This window comes from Amaranthus tricolor, chromosome 4 (assembly GCF_026212465.1).
Source record: "Amaranthus tricolor cultivar Red isolate AtriRed21 chromosome 4, ASM2621246v1, whole genome shotgun sequence".
Lineage (NCBI taxonomy): Eukaryota > Viridiplantae > Streptophyta > Magnoliopsida > Caryophyllales > Amaranthaceae > Amaranthus > Amaranthus tricolor.
Genome location: NC_080050.1, coordinates 29,971,419 through 29,993,300, shown reverse-complemented (window position 1 = coordinate 29,993,300; position 21,882 = coordinate 29,971,419). Strand labels below are relative to the sequence as shown.

The 21,882-nt window shown below is 33.6% G+C and overlaps 1 protein-coding gene across 1 annotated transcript; it reads left to right on the top strand.

Annotated features, from left to right (window-relative positions):
* Positions 1-1,227: 1,227 nt before the first annotated feature.
* Positions 1,228-20,246, top strand: LOC130810140 (exocyst complex component SEC5A-like). The gene is made up of 21 exons (XM_057676099.1): positions 1,228-1,809; positions 2,644-2,801; positions 3,697-3,788; positions 5,557-5,751; positions 5,855-5,982; positions 6,064-6,222; positions 7,106-7,210; positions 8,006-8,080; positions 8,505-8,642; positions 8,737-8,913; positions 10,201-10,332; positions 11,537-11,663; positions 11,743-11,953; positions 14,183-14,298; positions 14,819-15,053; positions 16,783-16,876; positions 17,117-17,194; positions 17,272-17,328; positions 17,727-17,876; positions 18,595-18,810; positions 19,793-20,246. Exons 1-21 carry the CDS (start codon positions 1,417-1,419, stop codon positions 20,012-20,014), a joined length of 3,258 nt encoding a protein of 1,085 aa, XP_057532082.1. The 5' UTR covers positions 1,228-1,416; the 3' UTR covers positions 20,015-20,246.
* Positions 20,247-21,882: the final 1,636 nt, after the last annotated feature.

Below are 21,882 nucleotides of genomic sequence, written 5' to 3'. Positions count from 1 at the left end.
ACAAGCCACTAATAGTGATATGTTCACCATCAATAGCAATATAATAGAAAGGAGAAAGTATAAACTAAGTGGTACATTCTAGATTAAGATAGGCAGGTATCAAATAGATGGATATGATCCTAATAAGACCTTATACTCATCAATCATCGCCTCCTCAATTTCAATGGCGAAAAAAAATTTTCATATGTATGGGCTTGTTTGGTAAATGAGTGTTTGTTGAAGTTGTTGGCTGGTTAACTTGCTGGATATATTGATTGATAAGTCAATTATTTAAACAAGATAATATGAAGGTGTTTAGTAAAACTAATTATTGGTTGTTGATTGTTTATTAAAATAAAAATAGATAAAAACCAATCAAAAAAACTATTTGGTTTTGACTGTTTGACCAACCAAAATTTAAAAAGTCAAACAACAAAACAATGAAAAACCCATTTACCAAACACACCATAAATATGTATCTGCCCACCATACACCAAATTCGTATCTTTACCGGTCTCAACCATAATAAATTCTGTATGAGTTCCGTAATGCGGATTTTCATCAATAAATTTCATTTACATATTTCCAACAAATAAAAATAACAAAATAAAATTAACGACTCATAAATATATGTTTTTTATTTTATTATTTTTGAATGAAAATCTAAATTATGTATTAATAATCGCTAATAATCAATATTTATCATTGAAAAAGCAAATGACATTAATGAGTTAGTATCATGATTAATTGGTTATAAGAGTTTTCTCTTTTACCTTTATAATTAAAAATCGATTCTCACCCTATGAAAAATGATTTAGCATAATCTAATCTTTTATTAATTTTCTACAATAATCTCAACTATTATGAATATTTTTAACTATAGTGAGTGTTTGTTAAGAATTCATCAAGATAACTTCTGATATATATAGATAATTATTATGCATAAAAAAATTTTAAAGTAAAACAAAAGGAAATTATAAAAAACTATAAAAAGTAAAAGAGAAATTTACGTAAGTTTAAATTTGATTTTGACTTTTAATTCTTAATAATCTTAAATCTTTATTTTATTTTTTCTTTTTAATAGCAATAACGTGAAAAAGTTTGATCACTTTTAAAAAATAATGTTCTTAAGTAAGTGAAAATCAATAAAAGGTTAAATTATTTTGAATAATTTTTCTAAAATTTAATTATCTTTTTCTAAAAAACCTACTTCCTAAAACATATTATCCTACGTGGTATTGTATGAAAATAAAATCATTTTTTTCATCTTTCACATTCTCTTTCCTCCACCCTTCTAACTTTCCATCATTCTTCGTCATTTTGAACAATCATCGTCGCCATCAATTATCATCATTACATCTCTGAACCAGATCTACCGATCCGAACGAGGGATTACTCCATTGATAAAATCACGAAGCTTCAGCTTCTTATTCAAAAATGTCGAGCGATGGCGATGATCTTGACGAAGATGAGCTTCTTCAGATGGCATTGAAAGAGCAAGCTGAACGAGATGTTAATTACCGAAAACCTCCATCAAAATCATCTAAACCAGTCGCAAATTATGTTCAACCTCCTTCAACAAAGTCTTCCAACAAAAACCCTAACCCTAATCCTAGACGAAGGAGTCATACTAAGTCTATGGATGAGGATGATGATTCTGAGGTTGAAATGTTGAGTATATCTTCTGGTGATGAGGAATCTTCTAAAGCATCGACTTATGGTGGTGGTGATGCTAAAGGAAGAAGTAAAGCTAGAGTTTCTAAAGACGACGGCGATTCTCAGTGGGCTGGTGGTGAACCTGATTGCTGGAAACGTGTTGATGAGTCTGAGGTAAATGCTCATTTTTTTTTATATAAATTCATTGCTTAAATTGATATCTTAATCGAAAATTCTTACTTACATTGGATGTAGTTTGATGATTAGTGATTTGGAGAAGTGAAAAAGAAGAAGTAAATTTGATTAATTGATTGTGATTTGGAGTATTGAAAGGGAAGAAGCAAGTGATAATTGGTTGTGAATTCGAAGTGTATGTGTTTTAACTCTGTATGGTATTAATTATTCGTATGGACTCAACTTGTTTTAAGGCATCAAGTAAGATACTTTGAATGACAATGCTTGATGTCATTGTTAGCCTGAGTTTTGAAATTTCTTAGTTCAAACAATATGTGCTAGTTCTCTTTTTATTCGTAATGTTTCTCATATAATAATCTTACGTAATTGAAAAGGAAGGAGCTAATATGATGCAATATTTTGTGGGAAGGTTTGTATAATGTAATGTTGAACAAAGAACCTAAGAACTAAGAAGGAACTTAAGCTACAACATGGATGATTACATATTCAACAAGAGCAATGTTCACTACGCATGGCTCTCACTAAAGTGAACAGCTGCATACTGATTCTTATTTCTTTCAAACACAAGTTCTTGGTGCTTTAGCTTAGAGTATATAAATTGTTTCAGATGATGTTTACTATATAGGGCCAATGGGCAAATCTCTTTGTTTTTACAAGGGTAAAGTTGTGTACATGCGACCCCCACACCATGCCTTAGTGGGAGCCACTTAATAGCTTTAGTTAACAAAATGTATGTTGGTAATTGATATGATATTATGTTTTCTAAGTGTCTTAAAGGTAGCAATTAACTTAATTATGATATTTTTTTGTTAGCTTGCTCGTCGAGTTCGAGAGATGCGTGAGGCTAAAGCTGTACCGGTACCTGTGGTCCCTAAGTTTGAACATAAATCTTCTGCAGCAGGTAAAAAAGGGCTGGCTAATTTGCAGTCATTTCCACGAGGAATGGAGTGTATTGATCCACTAGGATTGGGGTAATAATCATAAGAGTTTTTATTGTCTCTGTTTGTTATTTAGTCATACTTTTTTTTATGATGTTAATTGTTGTTGCTTTTTACGTCTTTACTTTTCCTCCCTAAAAGAACTTGGGTTTGATAATACCTCTAAGATGATCAGCTTTGAGATAGTTTGTTTTTTTCTTGATCACATCATTTGTCCTGGGCACACAAAATTAGGAGAATGTTTTTACCAACCTTCCATCTGAGTAGGTAGTATTTTCATGTGGCCATGTTATTAATTGATTGGAGGGTAGATGTTAGAAGAATATAGAAGACGACTACAATAAAAAAAACAACCTTAATCACAACAATGAAGGATAAAGGATATTTTGTTCAAAATTCTTCACTATAGTGCAATTAAAAGTTACTTTTCAAACAGGAATACGGTGCAGGGACAAAATAAGGAATTTTTATTTGAGAGCTGTGGTATACGAATCCATTTTCTGCTTTCTCTTGTGGCTTAACTTGTTTAGTACTATTAACTATTAAGTATTCTTCTGGTTTTCTTTATTGCCCTTCTTGTGTCCAATTTATTCCCTTCTGAAAATGTTGCTAATGCTTGCTCGGGTTGTGTTTCACAATCATCCCTATTATTCCATAATATTGACAAGGTTTTTTTAACACTATTAGGGATTTTTGAATAAAAAATTAAACTGGAAGTAATGCTTATTTAACTTTTAAGAGAACTATTTTAATGCTCACCCTTTCTGTAGTTTTAAATCTCTGCTTTCATAGTCTTTTGAGTTAGAATTTATCCACCAAGAACTCTGCTTCCCTGTTGTTTTGTTTATCTTTAAGAGTGTCACTTCTACACCTGAGTTAGAACCATTGCCTACCTTCTATACTGATATAACTTTATTGAATATTGCAGGATAATAGACAACAGAACACTAAGGTTAATAACAGAGTCTTCTGACAGTTCTCCCTCGAGAGGAAGAGATAATATTGATAATGATCTCCGCGGTATATTTTTATTTTCATCATAGGCATCTATACTTATGAAATTAGTTCATCATAATCTCTAGAGATAAGTGGACATTTGTGATTTTCTTCACTTTGCAGTAACATGAAATGTTTTCCTTAATTATATTCCTTCAGGATCCTTGCTTTTAAGTTCCAGTTTCCTCATTTCTTTGATTTGATTATGTGCTAGTGTTTAATATTTAAGAATTCTCTTTTAGATTTCAAATTAAGGATAGTTGAATATGAAGTTTATCAACAAAATAAAACATTACTTAATAAAGAAAACTAGAAAATGGAATATCTTGAGAACTGTTTGTGCGTTGCAAAGAGACCCATATTGCAACAAATATGAATTGCTACAGTTGATTGCAAACAACTCAAAGGTATTTAAAATCCAAGGAGGATTTCCCTCTCTTATTACAATTTTGTATCATAGAATATACAATAGGAGAAGACGTCCCAATTTTTCAAGATTGATTACAAATATATTTGCAAAAAAAATTTCTTCGTTGTTATACTCCAAAGTCCTAGGGAGTTATCTTAAGCGGAATCTAAACTAGAAAGATGTTTCCTTGAGAAAATCTTATTTTCTGCTGACCAGTCATCCTGATTAGTTCAGCAGTAATTTGAGTAAAAGTTTCTGGCAAATAGGGTGTTTTAAGCCCTTCTCCTCTTCTCTGTTGTCTCTGTCTTGACTCTTGAACTTCATTTCCACTGGGTTTTAGCACATGTCCATACTTTGTGAGAGAGCTGTTTGCTTCTTGTCGAATGTAGATTCTTGTGATGAGCTAGAAGCTTTAATAAATTGGCAAGGTTAATATCTGATTCTTTTCCATGTAGTCATTACTTACCTGTATTTGATATCTACTTCCACCTTGGTAGGGTATATGTAAACTTGGTGATTTCACTCCTTGCAAATTTGGTGGGGAAAATATGGGCTGACTCAAGGCTAACCCAATCGTCATTATTCTAAACGGGACGAATCCTTAGGCTTGACAAGACCAAAAAGGAATGTAGATTCGTGATGTTTAAGATCTCTGAGGATTATAGATCTGTTAAAAATTCTGAGCTCCAGACTGCCAGTATGAATTTCAACACTGTCCCTGTACAATTATTTGATCTCATAGATTGAGGATCAGACACATTTTCATTTTTTTGGATGACAATTTTGTAGCCATATGCCATTCACGTGTTCACTGGTATTTGAGTACTTGTGAGTTGTGATTTACCATCCCTAAGGCTTTTAGACAACTTATCGATATATTTCTCCCTTTTCATGAATTTAGCTGTTTATTTACGTCTTTATATATCATTTTCTTTGCCTTCCAAACCACTTATACTGTCTTGCCTTTGGCATCCTTGTATTTGGAAATGTCTTCATTCCGACAGTTTTGGAGAGCTACAGAACATTCATTTTTCTTCATTGCCGCCTTAACTTCTTCATTTTCACCATGATGAGTCCTCGTGATTTAATGTTTCCATTTAAAATTTTAAATCTCTTGGAATCTCCTTTGTCTCACAAGAGATATTATCCATCTTTATCTTGGTAGAGTTTGCTTCCACCTCGGTCTCTATTGCCAAAACTTCCAATATTCTTCCTTCTGTTCAAGTGTTCAAAGGGTTCCTGAGTAAATAGTGAGATTCTAGCTTTGTGATGTTTACTTTATGCAAGGGATTGCTTGTCTTATTTGAATTTTTAAGTCCTTAAATGATTGTTCTTTGGGAAAAGAAATGAAAGATATTCTCAAGTTTGCATATATACTTGCAGAGAAGTTGGCATATTTCTCAGAAAAGTTTGATGCAAAGTTGTTCCTTTCACGCATACATCAAGAAACAAGTGCAGCCGATCTGGAGGCTGGTGCTCACGCTATAAAAACAGATCTTAAAGGCCGCACTCAGCAGAGAAAAAATTTGGTGAAGGAAAATTTTGATTGTTTTGTCTCATGCAAGACAACTATCGATGGTATGTTAATGCGCCTCATATATAAATGCTCTGCAGTTTTATTCGTAATTGTAACATTAGTAAGCTTATCATATGCCTTGTTGTGAATGGAATTCTTGAGTAGATATCCAATCAAAGTTAAAAAGGATTGAAGAAGATCCAGAGGGCGCAGGGACAATGCACCTGTACAATATCATTCAGGGAGTGAGTTCACTTGCTACCCGTGCTTTTGAGCCACTGTTTGAGAGACAGGTGGGTAAGATGAATGTTATTGGATCAAGTATTTTTTGTCCTGACTTAGGCCTTACTGATCAGTATTTTCGTTTATGTCAGGCTCAAACAGAAAAGATTAGGTCTGTTCAAGGGATGCTTCAAAGGTTTCGGACACTTTTTAACCTGCCTAGTACAATTCGTGCTAGTATCAGCAATGGTGAACATGATTTGGCGGTTAGGGAATATAAAAAAGCAAAGTCTATTGCACTGCCATCTCATGTATGTTAGTAGCTTTACATTTCCTTTTGCTTTTTGATTGAGAAAGAACCTATTGATCATTATTTTAAAAGTCTGTATATTTTATGATATGGTATTGTGGTTATTTACATTTACATTATGTTAGTTTGGAGGAGGTACATATTGTCATTAAGTCTAAGAACATTATGGAGTTTTTCTTTGTTTGGTCTTGCTTGTTGAGCATCTTTTGTTCAGTTATGATATGTGGCCATTGCTGCTAGTTTTTTTTCAATATCTAAATAAAAATAGGAAGAGATTTATTGTGTACAACGACGATGACACAACAACAATGCTAGAGCCTTAATCCCAAAAGATTGGGGTCGACTACATGAACCAATATATTAGTTCCAAATTCTAATGGTTGTCCACATGAACTCTCTTTATCCACGTATTACCATTTATAAAATATCTTATTGTATCTATTCATGCAAAAAGTAAGTATTTATCATTTGAATCTCTAGAAGTCTGAGAATTGAGCAGAATGAGTTACAAAGTACTATTAAATAATTGTAACTTCAGAAAATTTAAAGAATATGAATTGGGAAGTTATGATATTAAGAACCGAGAAGATTTTGTAGTGTGATCGAGCTTATTAGTGCCCACATTGACATAAATTCTACGTAACCACATATATTTGTTTTTGATCTTGTTATTTGTTTATGTAGCTGGTTTTCTCTTTCTAAAATAGCTCAAGCTCATCCATGCTCTTTCATTAAGATTTATTTGCAAAATCTCTAAACCCCCTCGTGGATAATTTTCGGATTGCTTTATGCTTCCCTATTACCTTTGATGTTCTCTTGCCTGTTGCTTTACTTTTTTGCTTTTAGTAGTAATCATAGAGCGTATGGCTATGATCTATTTTCAGGTTGGAATATTGAAGCGTGTGCTTGAAGAGATTGAAAAAGTGATGCATGAATTCAGGGGAACGCTTTACAAAACTATGGAAGATCCACAGATAGAATTAACAGATGTACGTTATCATAATTCTATGCAACTAATTCTGTGTTTTTGAAGAATAAATCTTGATTGATGAACCTTCAGTAACTAGTGCTGGTCTCAACTCCCCCCCCCCCCCCCCCCCCCCCCACACACACACAGAGACTTTCTGTTGGTCTGACACTCTGCTTGGCTGTACTCAATTAGTGAGTTTGCTCACTGTTCTCTTTTAGCCCTTGAAGTTGTAAAAAATGTGGGAAAGGCTGCAAAAATTTGGTGTGAGAAAAGTGAAACTGGTTTGTTTGTTGGTTTTAGGTTGGTCAATTGGGAAGTCATTTTATTTGTTTTAACTTTTTTTAGAAGGGGGTGTTCTCTAGCATGCATATGGAGCCATTAGGACAATGATGATTGCGTTATTTAATCTCATGTTTGGGTACCGTCCCACACGTCTTCGTAAACTAAGCTACCATCATTCTCATTTCGTGGGTGTAAAATTGTTATATTTAAGATCGGTGAAAATTTCTCATGATTCGCCCATTTTTGATGGAGCAAAATATTTATAGTTCTATTGTTTTGGGTTCTATTAGATTCAAAGAAATATGGCCCATAAAACAATCTGTGCTGCATATTTATGTGAAACACTAGTGGTTTATGCAATCAAATCTGAAACAGCCTTTTTGTTATTGCAAGGCTAAGGCTGCATACAAAAAACCTACGTATTTTGTTGAAGGAGCCACTTTAGTCGCCATGTGACAGTGTAACCATTGTTGTATCAATATCAAAGTTTGTCTGATATGTTTAACTTGTTTTTTTTTATTGCATTGTATAGCTTGAAAACACTGTGAGGCTGCTGTTGGAGCTAGAACCTGAATCTGATCCTGTGTGGCACTATCTCAACTTACAGGTTAGGTACACTATAAGTGTGCAATTCAATTCCTTTTGCATCTGTGCTCCATTTGTTATGTGCTTTACTTGAACTGCTTTTTAAAGATCAAACTTTATTAAGTTGCTGTGAACTTTTTTTAATCAATTTTTGGGCTCTAGAGTGTGTTTGTGATTTAATCTACCATAAGAATATTTAATGAGAAATATTTGTATCACTTTTCTTTCTGTTGCTCTTTTCAATTACTTTGTATCGTTTAGTTAGCGGCTGCACTAGTCTTCATTCTTCACTAGTCATTAAGAGTTAGGTCAGGTGCAAGGCTATGGGCAAGTTAATCTCCCCATGTACCTTGGGTCAAGATACGTACTGAGTTTTTGTTGCTGAATTTGCTTTCTTAGATTTTTATTTGAAATCCATCTAGTTAATATGAAGGTTACTATTACAGAACCAAAGAATTAGAGGTTTGCTTGAAAAATGCACCTATGATTATGAGGCAAGACTTGAAGCATTACAGAATGATATACACGAGAGGGCTGTCTCTGATGCAAAGTGGAAACAAATATTGCAGGGATCTAGTCAATCTGTGAGTTGAACGTTGATTCTAATTTATCATTTCCTGCGAAGATGGCCTGGTAATGTACTTGATGTGTTCAATTCTTTATGTAATTTTATATCAGCCAGACGCAAATGGTAATATTGACCTCGCTGGAGAGTCTCAGTATCCGGAGTTGACTGGGGAGGAAGTTGATGCTTTGAAAAAGAAGTACATTCAGAAGCTCACAGCTGTGCTCATTCATTATTTACCAGCCTTTTGGAAAATAGCACTTTCAGTTTTCAATGGAAAATTTGCCAAGGTACATCCAATTCTGTAAATCTTCCTGACCACTTTCGATGGGTTACATCAAAGTTTTTGATCTTTCTATCCACTTTGATAGATTACATCAAGTGTTTTGATATCTCTGACCACTTTGCAGTTTGCTTTGATGTATTAGTAATTTTTCTATTTTCATGTTATGAATGTTTACATTTCTCGTATCCTACTTTGTCCTTTTTTAGTTGAGATGTGCCCTAGAGATATGCAATGCTTTCCGATACTTGGGATCAAGTAATGAACCAAAACAAATTAATGTGTAAAATTGTATTCCTCGATAATTAGCCTCAATTTATTCCTAATATGCAACTAAGAAAATTAATTTAAATGATCAATTACCTATATTTTCCTCCGCCGTGCAATCTTATCTATTGCCGTATGCTCCAGAATATCTCAATTTTTCATGTTATTCTTCCCTTCTTTTATCTCTTCATCTTTGGCTTACCCCTCCCTTTTGTAAGATCCTCAAAGTTTCAACTTTTCACTTTTTTAGCTAGTGCATTTTTGTATTCTTTGCACATGACCAAACTAACATCAAACGTTTCTTTGATTCTTTCTCATTTTGTCTTCAATATTTTCACTTTCAAGATCATTTCTTATGTCATCAATTCAAATTTTGTCCATTAGGTATGTTCTCTAATTAATCTTAACATTACCCAACTCAACTACCCCCATCTCCATACATTAATCTATACTATCAACCCAACATTCCAACTAATATAGTTGTGTCGGTCCAATGACATTTTAGTAGAATTCTGTCATTTAACCTCGGGACACACCTCGGTCGCATAATATTCCGATCGCAATGCTCAATTGGAATCATGAATTCTATTAAATCTTGATTAATATCTCCATTCTTGAGAAATATTGTGCCAAGATACTTGAAACACTCACTTGGAAGTAGTTCCTTTGTATCTTACTATACAACACTTATCTTCTGTGCGAAAATAACATTTCATATATTCTATGTAACATTGATTTTCTTTAACCGTATTGATACTAATGCTTGTCCTCCCATCTCTAGCTTAGAATTTACCGCATCTTTAGATCACTAATAATATTCTTTAATATCATTGGGGAAATGAAATGTTGTATTCTTTAAAAAAAAGGTTAGTTCCTGTGATGCCTTGTTTATCTACTGATGGATGTATTAGAATTAGTTTCCAGTTGTTTTTTTAAGCAAGTCAAAATCAGTTTCAAGTTGGATTTCCTCTTTTCAAAATTGTCATTTGTGTCACATACTGAACTAATGCTTATGATCTTATTTAAGTCTTCCCAAGTTGGTGCTGATTCCAACGCCATTGCCACAAAGATTGACGATAAGTTTGGTGACGTGTCGACTCATTCTCTTGATGAAGTTTCAGGAATGATGCGTGGTACAATTTCTCTGTATGAGGCTAAGGTATGGCATCTGTATTTCTTATGACATAAATTCTGTGCTTCTTACAGAAGCCTGTCAATTATATGTGACTATAGCAGTTTAATCACCTAAAGGAAACCTGAAAGTATCAACCTGTCATTTAAAAAAAAATGATTATAATGTCAATTAAACTATGTGTTCATCCTGGATTTAGCCAAAGATTTATAGTTGTTTGGTTTCACATAATAATTAAATTTTTTAAAACGACTCATTAAATTAATGTGTACCTCACATTTATGTCAAGTTCCATATAATGTTTTCTATCAAGGGTCAATCGAAAACAACCTCTTATTTTACAAGGGTAAGGTTGTGTACGTCCAACCCCTTATCCTGCCTATTTGGGAGCCTATGTGAGAGGTACTTAATAGCATTGGGGTAATAGAATATTTTTGTTGTAAAATGTCAAAGAACCTTAAAGGTTGACAATGATCCCTCAGCAAATTGCAAAACACACTGGAAATATTATAGAAAGAAACTATGCCTATACTCCATGTCCAATCCCTTATCCATAGTACATTCTGACTATCCCTTCCTTGTCTGATCTTTTGAACCTTGGATCTGTAAATCCCGACATACTGATTTCTGCTTCTCGATAGAGCTTGTTGGGCCAATCAGCATGGCTCATTCTATCTCTTCTTTTTATCCTTAAATAATGGTTGACATACATATTTTTCATTTCATTTTTGTTCTCTTGTGATTTATTATTCTTCATGGATGACAGAGCACGGTTAGGTGGTTTCTGTTCTCAACTCCAATGTCTTCCATCATCTTTTTTTCTTTAGTTTGTTCTTTCCTTCTATTTTCCTTCTATTTTTTCTTTCCAATTCTTTGCGATTGTTCAGCGATTGCATGAGCTTTATTTTATTTGGCTGGAAAAACAATTAAGGATACCTGAGGGCGTTGGTACTTGATGATTCAGTCCTTGCCAGCTTTCTCATTTTGCAATGTCTTTTGGGAATTCGGGTTTTGGGGGCTTTATTTGCCTTTGTGCATGATACTGTGAGTCTGTGATGCCATACCGTTGTGGCTTCTGTGACGGTACCCTTGCAACTGTAAAACAATTGTCTTTTTAGACTGTATAATGAAAAGCATAAAGTTATAGATTGATCTGTTTGTTCACTTAAAGTTGAAGGTTTGTGTAGCATGCCTGTTTTATGCAGGTCTTTATTATTTCTTGTTGATGCAGGTCCTCAACACATTTCGCGAATTCGACGAATCAAATATTCTTCAACCATATATGTGTGACTCCATAAAAGAAGTATCTAAAGCTTGTCAGGCTTTAGAAGTCAAAGAATCAGCCCCTACTATTATTGGTAGCTAACACTTAAATATTGCTACTTCTGCATCTGTGTTATCAAGTAATTTTACAAAATTTTCTTTCTATGTTCACAGTTATGGCACTGAGAGCCGTTCATGCTGAGGTTTCTAAGACTTACATAATGAGGCTTTGTTCATGGATGAGAACTACTCTCGAGGATTTGTCAAGAGATGAAACTTGGGTTGCAGTGTCAATTATTGAGCGGAATAGATCGCCATACAGGATCTCTTACTTGCCTCTAGCATTCCGGTCAATCATAACTTCAGCTTTAGATCAAGTCGGCCAGTAAGTATGAGTGTATGATTCATTTATTTTTGTGACTTAATAATATTGAGTGCATGCAATCTCAACTTAAAACAACGCTTCGTAGTGATGACAGGTTTTTAGTAGATGTTCTTTAACCTATAGAGTAGTGGGGGTTTATGTGCACTTACGGTTTAAAATTTCAAGATGTTCTTATAACAATTTTATTTTTTGATTGAGTCTTGAGCTGGTTCTTTATGCTTGGATTTGATGCATCTTTTAGATACTACTAGAACAAGGGAATTGTTTATTTTCTTATACTTCCCTGTGACATCCTCTTCCAAGCTTATTAGTAAAATTTAAGGTCGCTAACCTCTACAAGTGATGGAAAAAAACTGGACAAAGGGAAGACAAAGGATTGTAAAGGCAACTCTCTAAATTTCATCATATGTTTGGTTGGAAAGTGGAAACGAATTAAACCTTCGAAATTCCTTCGTCATCTTCAGCATTTCCGACCTCTTGTCTCTCATGTCTATAACAACTTGATAAACACTTCAAACCATATTCCACCATCACCTACCTTCAACAACCAAATTCCAACACATGTTGGTAATACCATCATTGACCTTCATCATTCGATCATGGTGGGCTCTTTCAATCTATGCAAGCTTAGTTTTATGGTTAAATTTGACGCTTACAATTCTATATTTGGAGTTTTGATAGTTGAATTTGACCTTCTAAGTAATAATTTAGCTCTGAAGGTTTGTTCTACTTTATCTAAATCTTCATCTTCCTTTCATTCTTTAGAATGGTGTCAGTTAATTTAAGCTATAAAGGTCTGTTTCTACTTTATCTATTACTCTTTGTCTATCTTAGTTCTTAGTATATAACATTAGCTTAGATGTGAAGATGAGCATTGTATATTCACTCCAGGCTCATATACCACAGAACAGACTATTTTACTATCTTACAACATTATTGCAGAACGATTGTGTTTCAGATTGTTGAGGATCAAGTACCAAATCGACGAAGTTTGCGACGTGCAATTCTTATTCCTTCATAACCTAACACTTAAACATTTCCGTTTTATGTTTTCTGGCAATGGATTGTTTTCCGGAAAGATGGAAGAGAGAGAAGAGAGGAAAAATAAGGTGTCAAAGTAAAGGGAGGAAGGCTTTAAGTTGTTTAACCTTTTCATTCAAGTAGTTTAACCTTTTCACATAAACAACTTTCTGCGTAATTCATAGTAGTTGTTTCCCCCTGTTTTTCCAACTTTTTTTTATTTACTATTAGTTTTGCACTCCTTTTTGACCAATTGCCCTCCTGCGACTTTTTCTCTTGTTTCTAATTAACTTTTTACTCGAATATGCCCCTTCAAGAGAGTGCAAAATTACTTCATTTGTTCATGCCTAATAATCGACAAAGTTAATTTACCTAAGCCTAAGTATACCGACACATAGTTTCATGATATTAACTTTTTGTTATTTTTACCCTTATACAATTGAAGTTATTTACGATCAAAGCTGAGTGTTGGAAAACACAAATATGCTCAAATGTTGCAAGTTTTAATATATGGGGAAACTATATGGATGTTTATATATACATGTGTGTATGTGACAAGTGTTTGTGTATATCCATTCCCCATTCACTGTGGGCAGCATTCCATGTTCCTGTATGACAAACCATATTGTACTATGTTTTGTGTAGCAGTCGTCTAGCTCATTGTGGTAGAGCATGATGTGGTACTGTAAAAGGCATAAAATAATGTTGTTTACTAGTGTTTTATTTGATCAAGCTCCAATAGATTGCTGCTTCTTTGGCTGGCAACTTCATGTGATCAGCATGAGGCTTTGGTATTCCAAAAGATCAATTTTGCAAGAGATCCCAACTATTGAATAAGGAGTGAAAACAATTATGATGATTGTTAGATTTGTTTTCTCTTTGCATAGGATAAACATTTGTACCCATCAGTTTCTGGAGAAGAATGGTTCTCACAGCTTACCTATTCTTCTAGGATTCATTATGGAAAGAGGCATTTTAGTCTTTGTTGCATGTACATGCACTTGCTTTCTTAAGGATAACCTTTTATGTCCATTATTTTATCTAGATCTTCTAAGCTTTTGAGTTGGGATCATTTAATAGAGTATCGGGTATTCCACTTTTTTCTTCCGTTTCTTTATCTTGCTTGTTTGGATACATAAATGTTCTAGATAAAACTATTTTAGATTGTCCTTCAGTTTCATAATGTAGATTTCATTATATTATTTTCAGGATGCTTCAATCATTAAAAAGTGAGGCAGCAAAGGCTGAAGATGTCTTTATTCCTTTCCCAGAAATTCAAGAATCTGTCAGATTATCTGCTTTGAATTGCTTCCTCGATTTTGCTGGTAATGTAAAACAATATCATCACTCTATTTATCAAACCTCTCAAGAACTTTCAATTAAATAAATTAGTACTCCCTTTGTCTCAAATTTGTCACTACATAGGTCATAGGCTTTTGTGCTATTTTTTTGTTTCTAGAATGGGGTAAAGAAATTTAGGAGTGGGTAGTTTAATTGCATTGAAATTGGGGTAATTGAATTAAATGTATGGTGTTAATGCATTAAAGTGGAACTGGTTGAATTATACTCCGGTTAGATCTTTAGTAGTTCTAATAAATCTTTTTCTTTATCAAAAAAAATTAGGTTAAATTTTGAGGTTTGACAGGTTAAAGAACTACTATAAAAGGAAGCTAATTTGAGACGAATCTAAAAGGAATATGTAGCAACTAACTTGGGGCGGAGGGAGTGTATAAAAATGGGGCAGTGTGATGACTTGTAATGTTATATCTTGTTTATGCTCACAAATAATGTGCGACCTGTACTTAAGCTTAGAGATTGAAGTTTGCATGTTCTTGGATCTTGTAGCGCATCTTGAACGTATTGGAACTGAGTTGACGCAGAGCAGATCAAACTGGGGAAGTCCACATTTAGCTAATGGGCATTCTAATGAATCCTCGGAAAGGTCGTTGGATCTTCCTCCCGGAAGCATTGTTGATCCACATCAACAGTTGCTAATGGTCTTGAGCAACGTTGGATATTGTAAAGATGAACTTTGCTACGAGCTTTACAACAAATACAAGCATATCTGGTCACATTCACGGTTAGTTAATTTTACCTATACCTTCTTGAGTTTGCTGAGTAGTTATCTCCAATCCTTTTGTGTTTACTCAAATAATTTCCTGTATTCCATGCTATCTGTCCCTGGAAATATCAAGGTATAATTGCATGTTAGTTGACAATCTCTGCAGTGTGTTACACAGCTGTACCGTAGATGTGGAGACCTGTTTGAGACAAGAGAAATCAAGAACCATTCAAGATTAAGAACACAAACTATGTTTTGGATTTCCTCAGTAGCTTTTATTATTGAATGATTATTACAGTGATGGATGTTTCGAGTTTCCCAACTCCCAGTGAAAACTTCGCCAATGAAATCACATAAAATTCGAGATCCAAAACCCACTCACAACTCCTTATTTATAGACTCCAAAAAGCCTAACTACCTTCCTATAAAATAGCTAGAGCCTAACAACTTTCCTAAAATCAAGGCTATATCACAAAATTAGAACGACCAACTCACTTTTAAAATAACCGTTGCTCCTGATAACTGACTTCTCATTAAGAGTTATTATGATGGCTCATGACCTTGCGCCCCCCTCTACTGAGCATATTTGAGAACCAGTTTATCACTTGATGCATCGTGTATAACAGTGTTTGTTGACTGTTAGTATTACATACTCATGCAATAACTAATGTTCATTTAGTATTTGTGCACAATCAATAACCTTAGCTAAAAGTCACTTATTTTGGGCTGGAGGGAGTTAATCTAAAATGGATGATTGATTTTCTTAGTATTATTTTATCGGGTTTCTGTCTTCTTTTTATCACTAATCCTTACCAATTACTATAAACTATTAGTGTCTTAATTAGGATTAGAAATGATTTCAAATTATGTTGTTTTAATTAATCCACTCACATCAAGTATCAAGCATCTTGTTTGGGTAATTTACTACTACGAGAAAGGAAAGACAAAAGGGAGGGGAAGAGAGGTTTTTTTCCTGCTATCCAAACAGAAGAGAAGGGGTGGGGGAGGGAAGAAATTCACTTTCAATTCTTGTATTGGACTTTGAAGGGTTTTTCTTAAATAAAAGAGGAAAATGTTTTCCTCATATTTTCGTTCACTCATTACATTATCTATCCAACCAACATTCTATTTACCCTAATGCCATTAAGTGATAAGTTTGTACATCATAAGATATTAATAATGATCAAACATCACATTATTTACATTAGCACATAGCTAATGGGATAATTTAAAAGAACCAAGTTCATGAGAACAAAAATGAAAAAATGAATAAGGGAAAAAAAATAGTGTAGAGAATGAAATTGGTGTGAATTAAAGAAAATGACACTAAAACCTTCTAATTTATAAGAAAATAAGAATGAGAGTTGAGAAACCAATGGTTGGGGGAATTTAAGGTGTAGTGGGTGGTTTTAAAATTAGTGCATGAGGGTTAAAGTGGAAGGTTTAAAATAAGTTATGAAATCTGTTTTTTTTTTAATAATTAATTTATTTATATGATATAAAATTTTGAAATATTACCATTCAAAAATTTATATCGAAAATTTTACATTTTTTTCTTTACCAGCAACCATTTCGGGGGAAGAGGAAGGGGAAGGGGAAGGAAACTGTTGTTTTCTTAAATAAGGTGGTTTCTGTTGAGGTTATGTTTTGGCACAAACTTTCTCTTTATCTTTTAAGTGCTGTTAATTTTTTTTGGGATCCCTTTTTACAAACAGCTAGATCATGAATCCTTGACTTGCTATTGCAGGGAGAGAGATGAAGAGGACTCTGACAAAGTTGATTTGGTGATGGCTTTCTCTGCTCTTGAAGAGAAGGTCCTGGAACAGTATACTTTTGCCAAGGTAGCTGTTCATAGATTTTGATAGTAACTTTAGCTTATGATCCCCAACATAATTAATTTGGTTTCTGTACTGTTTATTTCTTACGGTCCACTTTATTGGACTTTTTGTTAATGTATTCTCCATATGTCTAATTACCATTTCAGCGTTGCTTATTTTCCTAGTATCTGTGACTGTGACGTAGGTGAAGTGTCCGCATAAATTATTTTTTAGCATCTGAGTATTTGGTTTGATTTCTATCAGGCAAACTTGATCAGGACAGCTGCAATGAGTTACTTATTAGATGCTGGAGTTCAATGGGGTGCAGCCCCTTCAGTCAAAGTAAGTTCCTGGGTAACTTATTGATGATTTATATCCTCAAATGGGTAATCTACTTTTCTAAAGACAAATAAATGTAGGGTGTACGTGATGCAGCTGTGGAGCTCTTACACACGCTGGTAGCAGTGCATGCAGAGGTAAATTATTAGCTTCAGTTGTTTAATTTGATAACATTTTGAGAGGTTTTCAATCTTTTTTCCTGGGTGTATCTTAAGGGGATTTTTTTTTAACTTTGCATAAAATATTTTATGTAAATGCTCAAAACTCAAAAGATATCTTTGGTTCATTTTAACCAGTTTCTGGCCATTGCTACTGTCTTCCTCGCATGGATCTGTAATCTTTATAAGCTCTCTAAATCTTTGATTTTGAAGAGTATATCATTTGGACTAATAGTTTTCTATTACTGTTGAGCTTGACATTTCTAACTTATCATCAATAGTCAATACATGTAATATTTTGCAGATATATCCTTGTTCCACTTATAAATGTGAGTTTGCGTAAACTTTTTGTATGTATGAATTTGTTCTGTGTGTAGGTTTTCTCTGGTTGTAAACCTCTTTTAGACAAGACACTTGGTGTTCTTGTCGAAGGCTTAATTGATACTCTTTTGAGTATCTTCCATGAGAATGAAAGCAAAGAACTCAGATCACTGGATGCAAATGGTTTCTGTCAGCTTATGCTTGAGGTATGTGTTTTCTGGCTCCTATTTTTTCCTGTTGCAATGCACTCTTCATGTACCCACTGTGACATTCATAATTTGTAGATTTATTCTAGTGACTCTGGGAAGGCTCTGGCTTAGTTGACTATTGACATTACTATTTACTCTTTATATCCCTTAGATTGGAACACTTTCTATTTTAGCCAAGTCAACTTTGCTACATTTCTATTTTGGGTATGTCCCACCACTTTTTTATTTTTATTTTTATCCACACATTTCTCTCATTTTTTCGTACCGTTATTCTTCTCAACACAATTTAATTGTCCCCACTATTTTCTTAACATGCGTGTATTATCAATATGTTGCAATCTCTTAGTGACAAAGGGAGTATTGCATAGATCAAATAGATCTAGATGTCGACTACTAACTGCTAAATAGTGTTTACTCACCAGACTAGGCATGAAGTTATTTTACATATATCAGAGTACATGATTCTGATCTGCTTATTATCATGTTGGGATAACGTCTATATGATTTTTTAGCAACTGCAGCTGTTCATGCGTGATATATGTTATGGACTTTTATGAAGTAACTCAAGTTACCGGCAGGATTTTTATAATTGACAACCGCTCAAATTGATATATTTTTGGCACACTAAATGGATTGCTTTCCTCCCTATCTCCATAGCTTGTTTCTATTTTGTAACTGCTATTGACATAATCGGTGTGATTTTGGCTCTATGCAGCTTGAATACTTTGAGACTGTATTGAATCCCTACTTTACAAACGACGCAAGGGAGTCTTTAAAGTCATTGCAAGGAATTCTTCTCGAAAAAGCTACTGAAAGTGTGACAGAGGTTGTTGAGAATCCTGGGCATCATCGCCGCCCAACACGGGGAGCTGAAGATGCTCTTGTTGATGAGAGGCAGCAGGGAATTAGTGTGTCGCCAGATGATCTCATAGTAAGTGAATTCCATTTCAGCATTTATTTTAAACCTTACTTAGTTATCATAATGGGGTAAGATAAAGGATATAGAGAATGAGATTTTGGAACAGTTTGAAGAAAATAGAAATAAGATGAGCAGATACCAACTAGTTTTGCGTCTTTTCTGTTTTCTGAGTTTGAAGCTAATGTTAAGTATCTGTTGTCTCGCCTTTTCATTGATCTTATGAAGTACTCCATATTGGAGATGGGAATATGTTGCTCCTTCTTACTTTCCACCTTTTATATGTGGGGCTAGGCTAGTAATAGGATCTTTTTGAAATGAATGTGTTACATTCTCTCAGCTTAGTCAAAGCCGTGATTGAGGAAATGAAAATCTACACTAATTTTTAAGGATTTGGACAGTGATTGATGGTTAAACTTAGAGATGCAACAGTATTAGTTTTGGTCGATGTCACAAATCACAATATATATGTTCTTATTCTGTTTCAAAAAAGTTGTGACCATTGCTTTTGCACGTAAATTAAAGAGAACAAAAAGGGTAGGGGCATTTAATCTAATTGTGTGAGGTTGGCAATTTAAGGGGTTAAAAAAAAAAAAAAAAAGAGGGTGTTGACATAGGTAGGCTAATGGTGAACCGACTCGTGGCAGTTGATAGGGGTAAGAAGGGTTATTTGTGTAAATGTGTTGTTCTTTAATGTTAAAGAGTAGAGTTGTTCATAGGCAGGCTTGGGCGGGTAGCGGATCGGATACTGCCTAAAAAATCTACCTGTGGGCTAATAAATTGGAGTATAAATTGGTGAATTGGTCGAAACTAATGTGACATTACCAGAAACAAAATGACGCATTAATAAAGTGGAATGAAGGAAGTATGATGTTATTTCCTTTTTGTCAATTGCTTTTGCTTCAAGGATGGAGGATTAAAATATTTTCATTAGTAAATATTGGAATGGGAATTATTTTTGCATTTTGCTTCTTTTTCATATTCATCCAAACTGCAGGTTCTTGCACAGCAGTGTAGCTCGGAACTTCTTGAAGCCGAACTCGAAAGAACACGTATAAACACCGCTTGCTTTGCAGAATCTCTTCCACTGGACTCTGTCCCAGAACCTGTAAAATCTGCTTATGCGTCTTTTAGAGGTTCCGTGGATTCTCCGAGCAAGACTTACAGAGGCACGCAAGCAGTTAGTTCTCCTAGCTTCTCCAAACAACGACGTAGATGAGTTATCATGTATTTGACCCTGTATCTATTCACTTTCTCCGCCCATCTGCATTTTTTGCTCAGTTTTGCTCCATTTGTGTAATTGCTACATATTAGTAATTGTAATAGAAAAGATACCAAGCCATTTACTGTAAGTGTGCTAATAGATCGCAATGTGGCTATTCTTTTCAAGCCTTTGCTATTGTTCCTCGACAGCGTTATAATCATATAAATCTGCTATGATTTCATGAAAATCTTGTTTAAAGAGAACGAAATTGAATTTCTTAATTAGTAATTGAGAGAATAATAATATAATATAAGAGTAAATGTTCAATAATTTTAAAGCTCCATTTATTTAATTTTGTTTTTGAAATTTTAAAGCTTAAAAATAAATAATCAGCCTTTTAATTTACGGTCTCTCTCTTGAGAGACCGTCTTTTCTAAAGACGGTTCTCAAAAGCCCAGCCCATTATGTTAATTTAAAAACTGACGCGCGCGTGTAAGTGTAATGTGAAAAGTCACATAATATATTTGGAGGTATAACAACATTTATTTGGAGTTATAACACTATATTTGGTATTATATCAGCATATATTTGAGGATTATAAAATAATTTATTTGGGGTTACAACATAATATATTTGAAGCTATAACAATATATATATATATATATATATATATATATATATATATATATATATATATATATATATATATATATATATATTTGAGGTTATAATATAATATATATGAGGTTATAACAACATATATTTGTGGTTATAACATATCATATTTGGGGTTATAACATAATATATAGTTCGGTATATAATGGTCTGTGTTTGAGGGTATAGTATTTTTATAACACCAAATATATTATGTTATAACCCTAAATGTATGTTGTTATAACTCCATATATATTATATTATTACTTCAAATATACATTGTTACAACTCTAAATATATTATGTTATAACCCCAATTATATTATATTATGTTATAATCACAAATATATGTTGTTATAACCCCATATATATTATGTTATAACCTCAAATATATATATATTATTATAACTTCAAATATATTATGTTATAATCCAAAATAAATTATGTTATAAACCTCATATGTTGGTACAACACCAAATATATTATGTTATAACCTCAAATAATGTTATTATAACTCTAAATATATTATTTGACTTTTCACATTACACTTACACGCGCGCGTCAGTTTTTTTTTAAATTAACATAATAGGCTGGGCTTTTGAGAATTGTATTTAGAAAAGACGGTTTCAAGTAAGAACACCTTATACATTCCCAAAATCACTCTTATAGGTGTTGGAATGTTGCCCTCGCTGTGCGTCATGCCTAGCAACTAATAAGAGGTTCCTTAACCTTGGCTTGGTATCATGCGATGCCTAGTAGCCGATGTTGGGTCCCTTGGCCTTGGCTTGCTAGTTTGTCCAAAAGATTAACTGATGAACTTTACTGATCCCCGCTCTACTATGATGTTTAGTTCTTTCCCTTTATCACCATCATTACATATAAGGTACGATTTTTCGAATTATTAAAATAGATTCAATAAATTATTAAAAAAACATGGAATAAAATGAAAATCAACTTATTTCTAAAAGTAAGCGTCTGATTTCCAAACCTGAGGTTCGGTTCTGTTCGCAATTAGAGACTGCGAACAGGTGTTTAATTTTTTTTAAAGGCAAAGAAACTGTTACTAACTGGGTCAAAAAAGTCAACAACCTTCTTTGCTTTTTAAAAAAATTAAGCACATGTTCGCAGTCTCTAATTGCGAACAGAAATACACCTCAGGTTTGAAAATTAGACGCTTATTTTTAGAAATAAGTTGATTTTCGCCTTATTTCGTGCTTTTTTTTTAATAAT

What these genes read in the sequence shown, in the direction of transcription:
- LOC130810140 (XM_057676099.1), top strand. Translation starts at nt 1,417, where the DNA reads ATGTCGAGCGATGGCGATGATCTTGACGAAGATGAGCTTCTTCAGATG. An exon ending in ATGCAAGACAACTATCGATG is followed by an intron (nt 5,752 to 5,854) that starts GTATGTTAATGC and finishes ATTCTTGAGTAG; the next exon opens with ATATCCAATCAAAGTTAAAA. An exon ending in TGGTAGCAGTGCATGCAGAG is followed by an intron (nt 17,329 to 17,726) that starts GTAAATTATTAG and finishes TTCTGTGTGTAG; the next exon opens with GTTTTCTCTGGTTGTAAACC.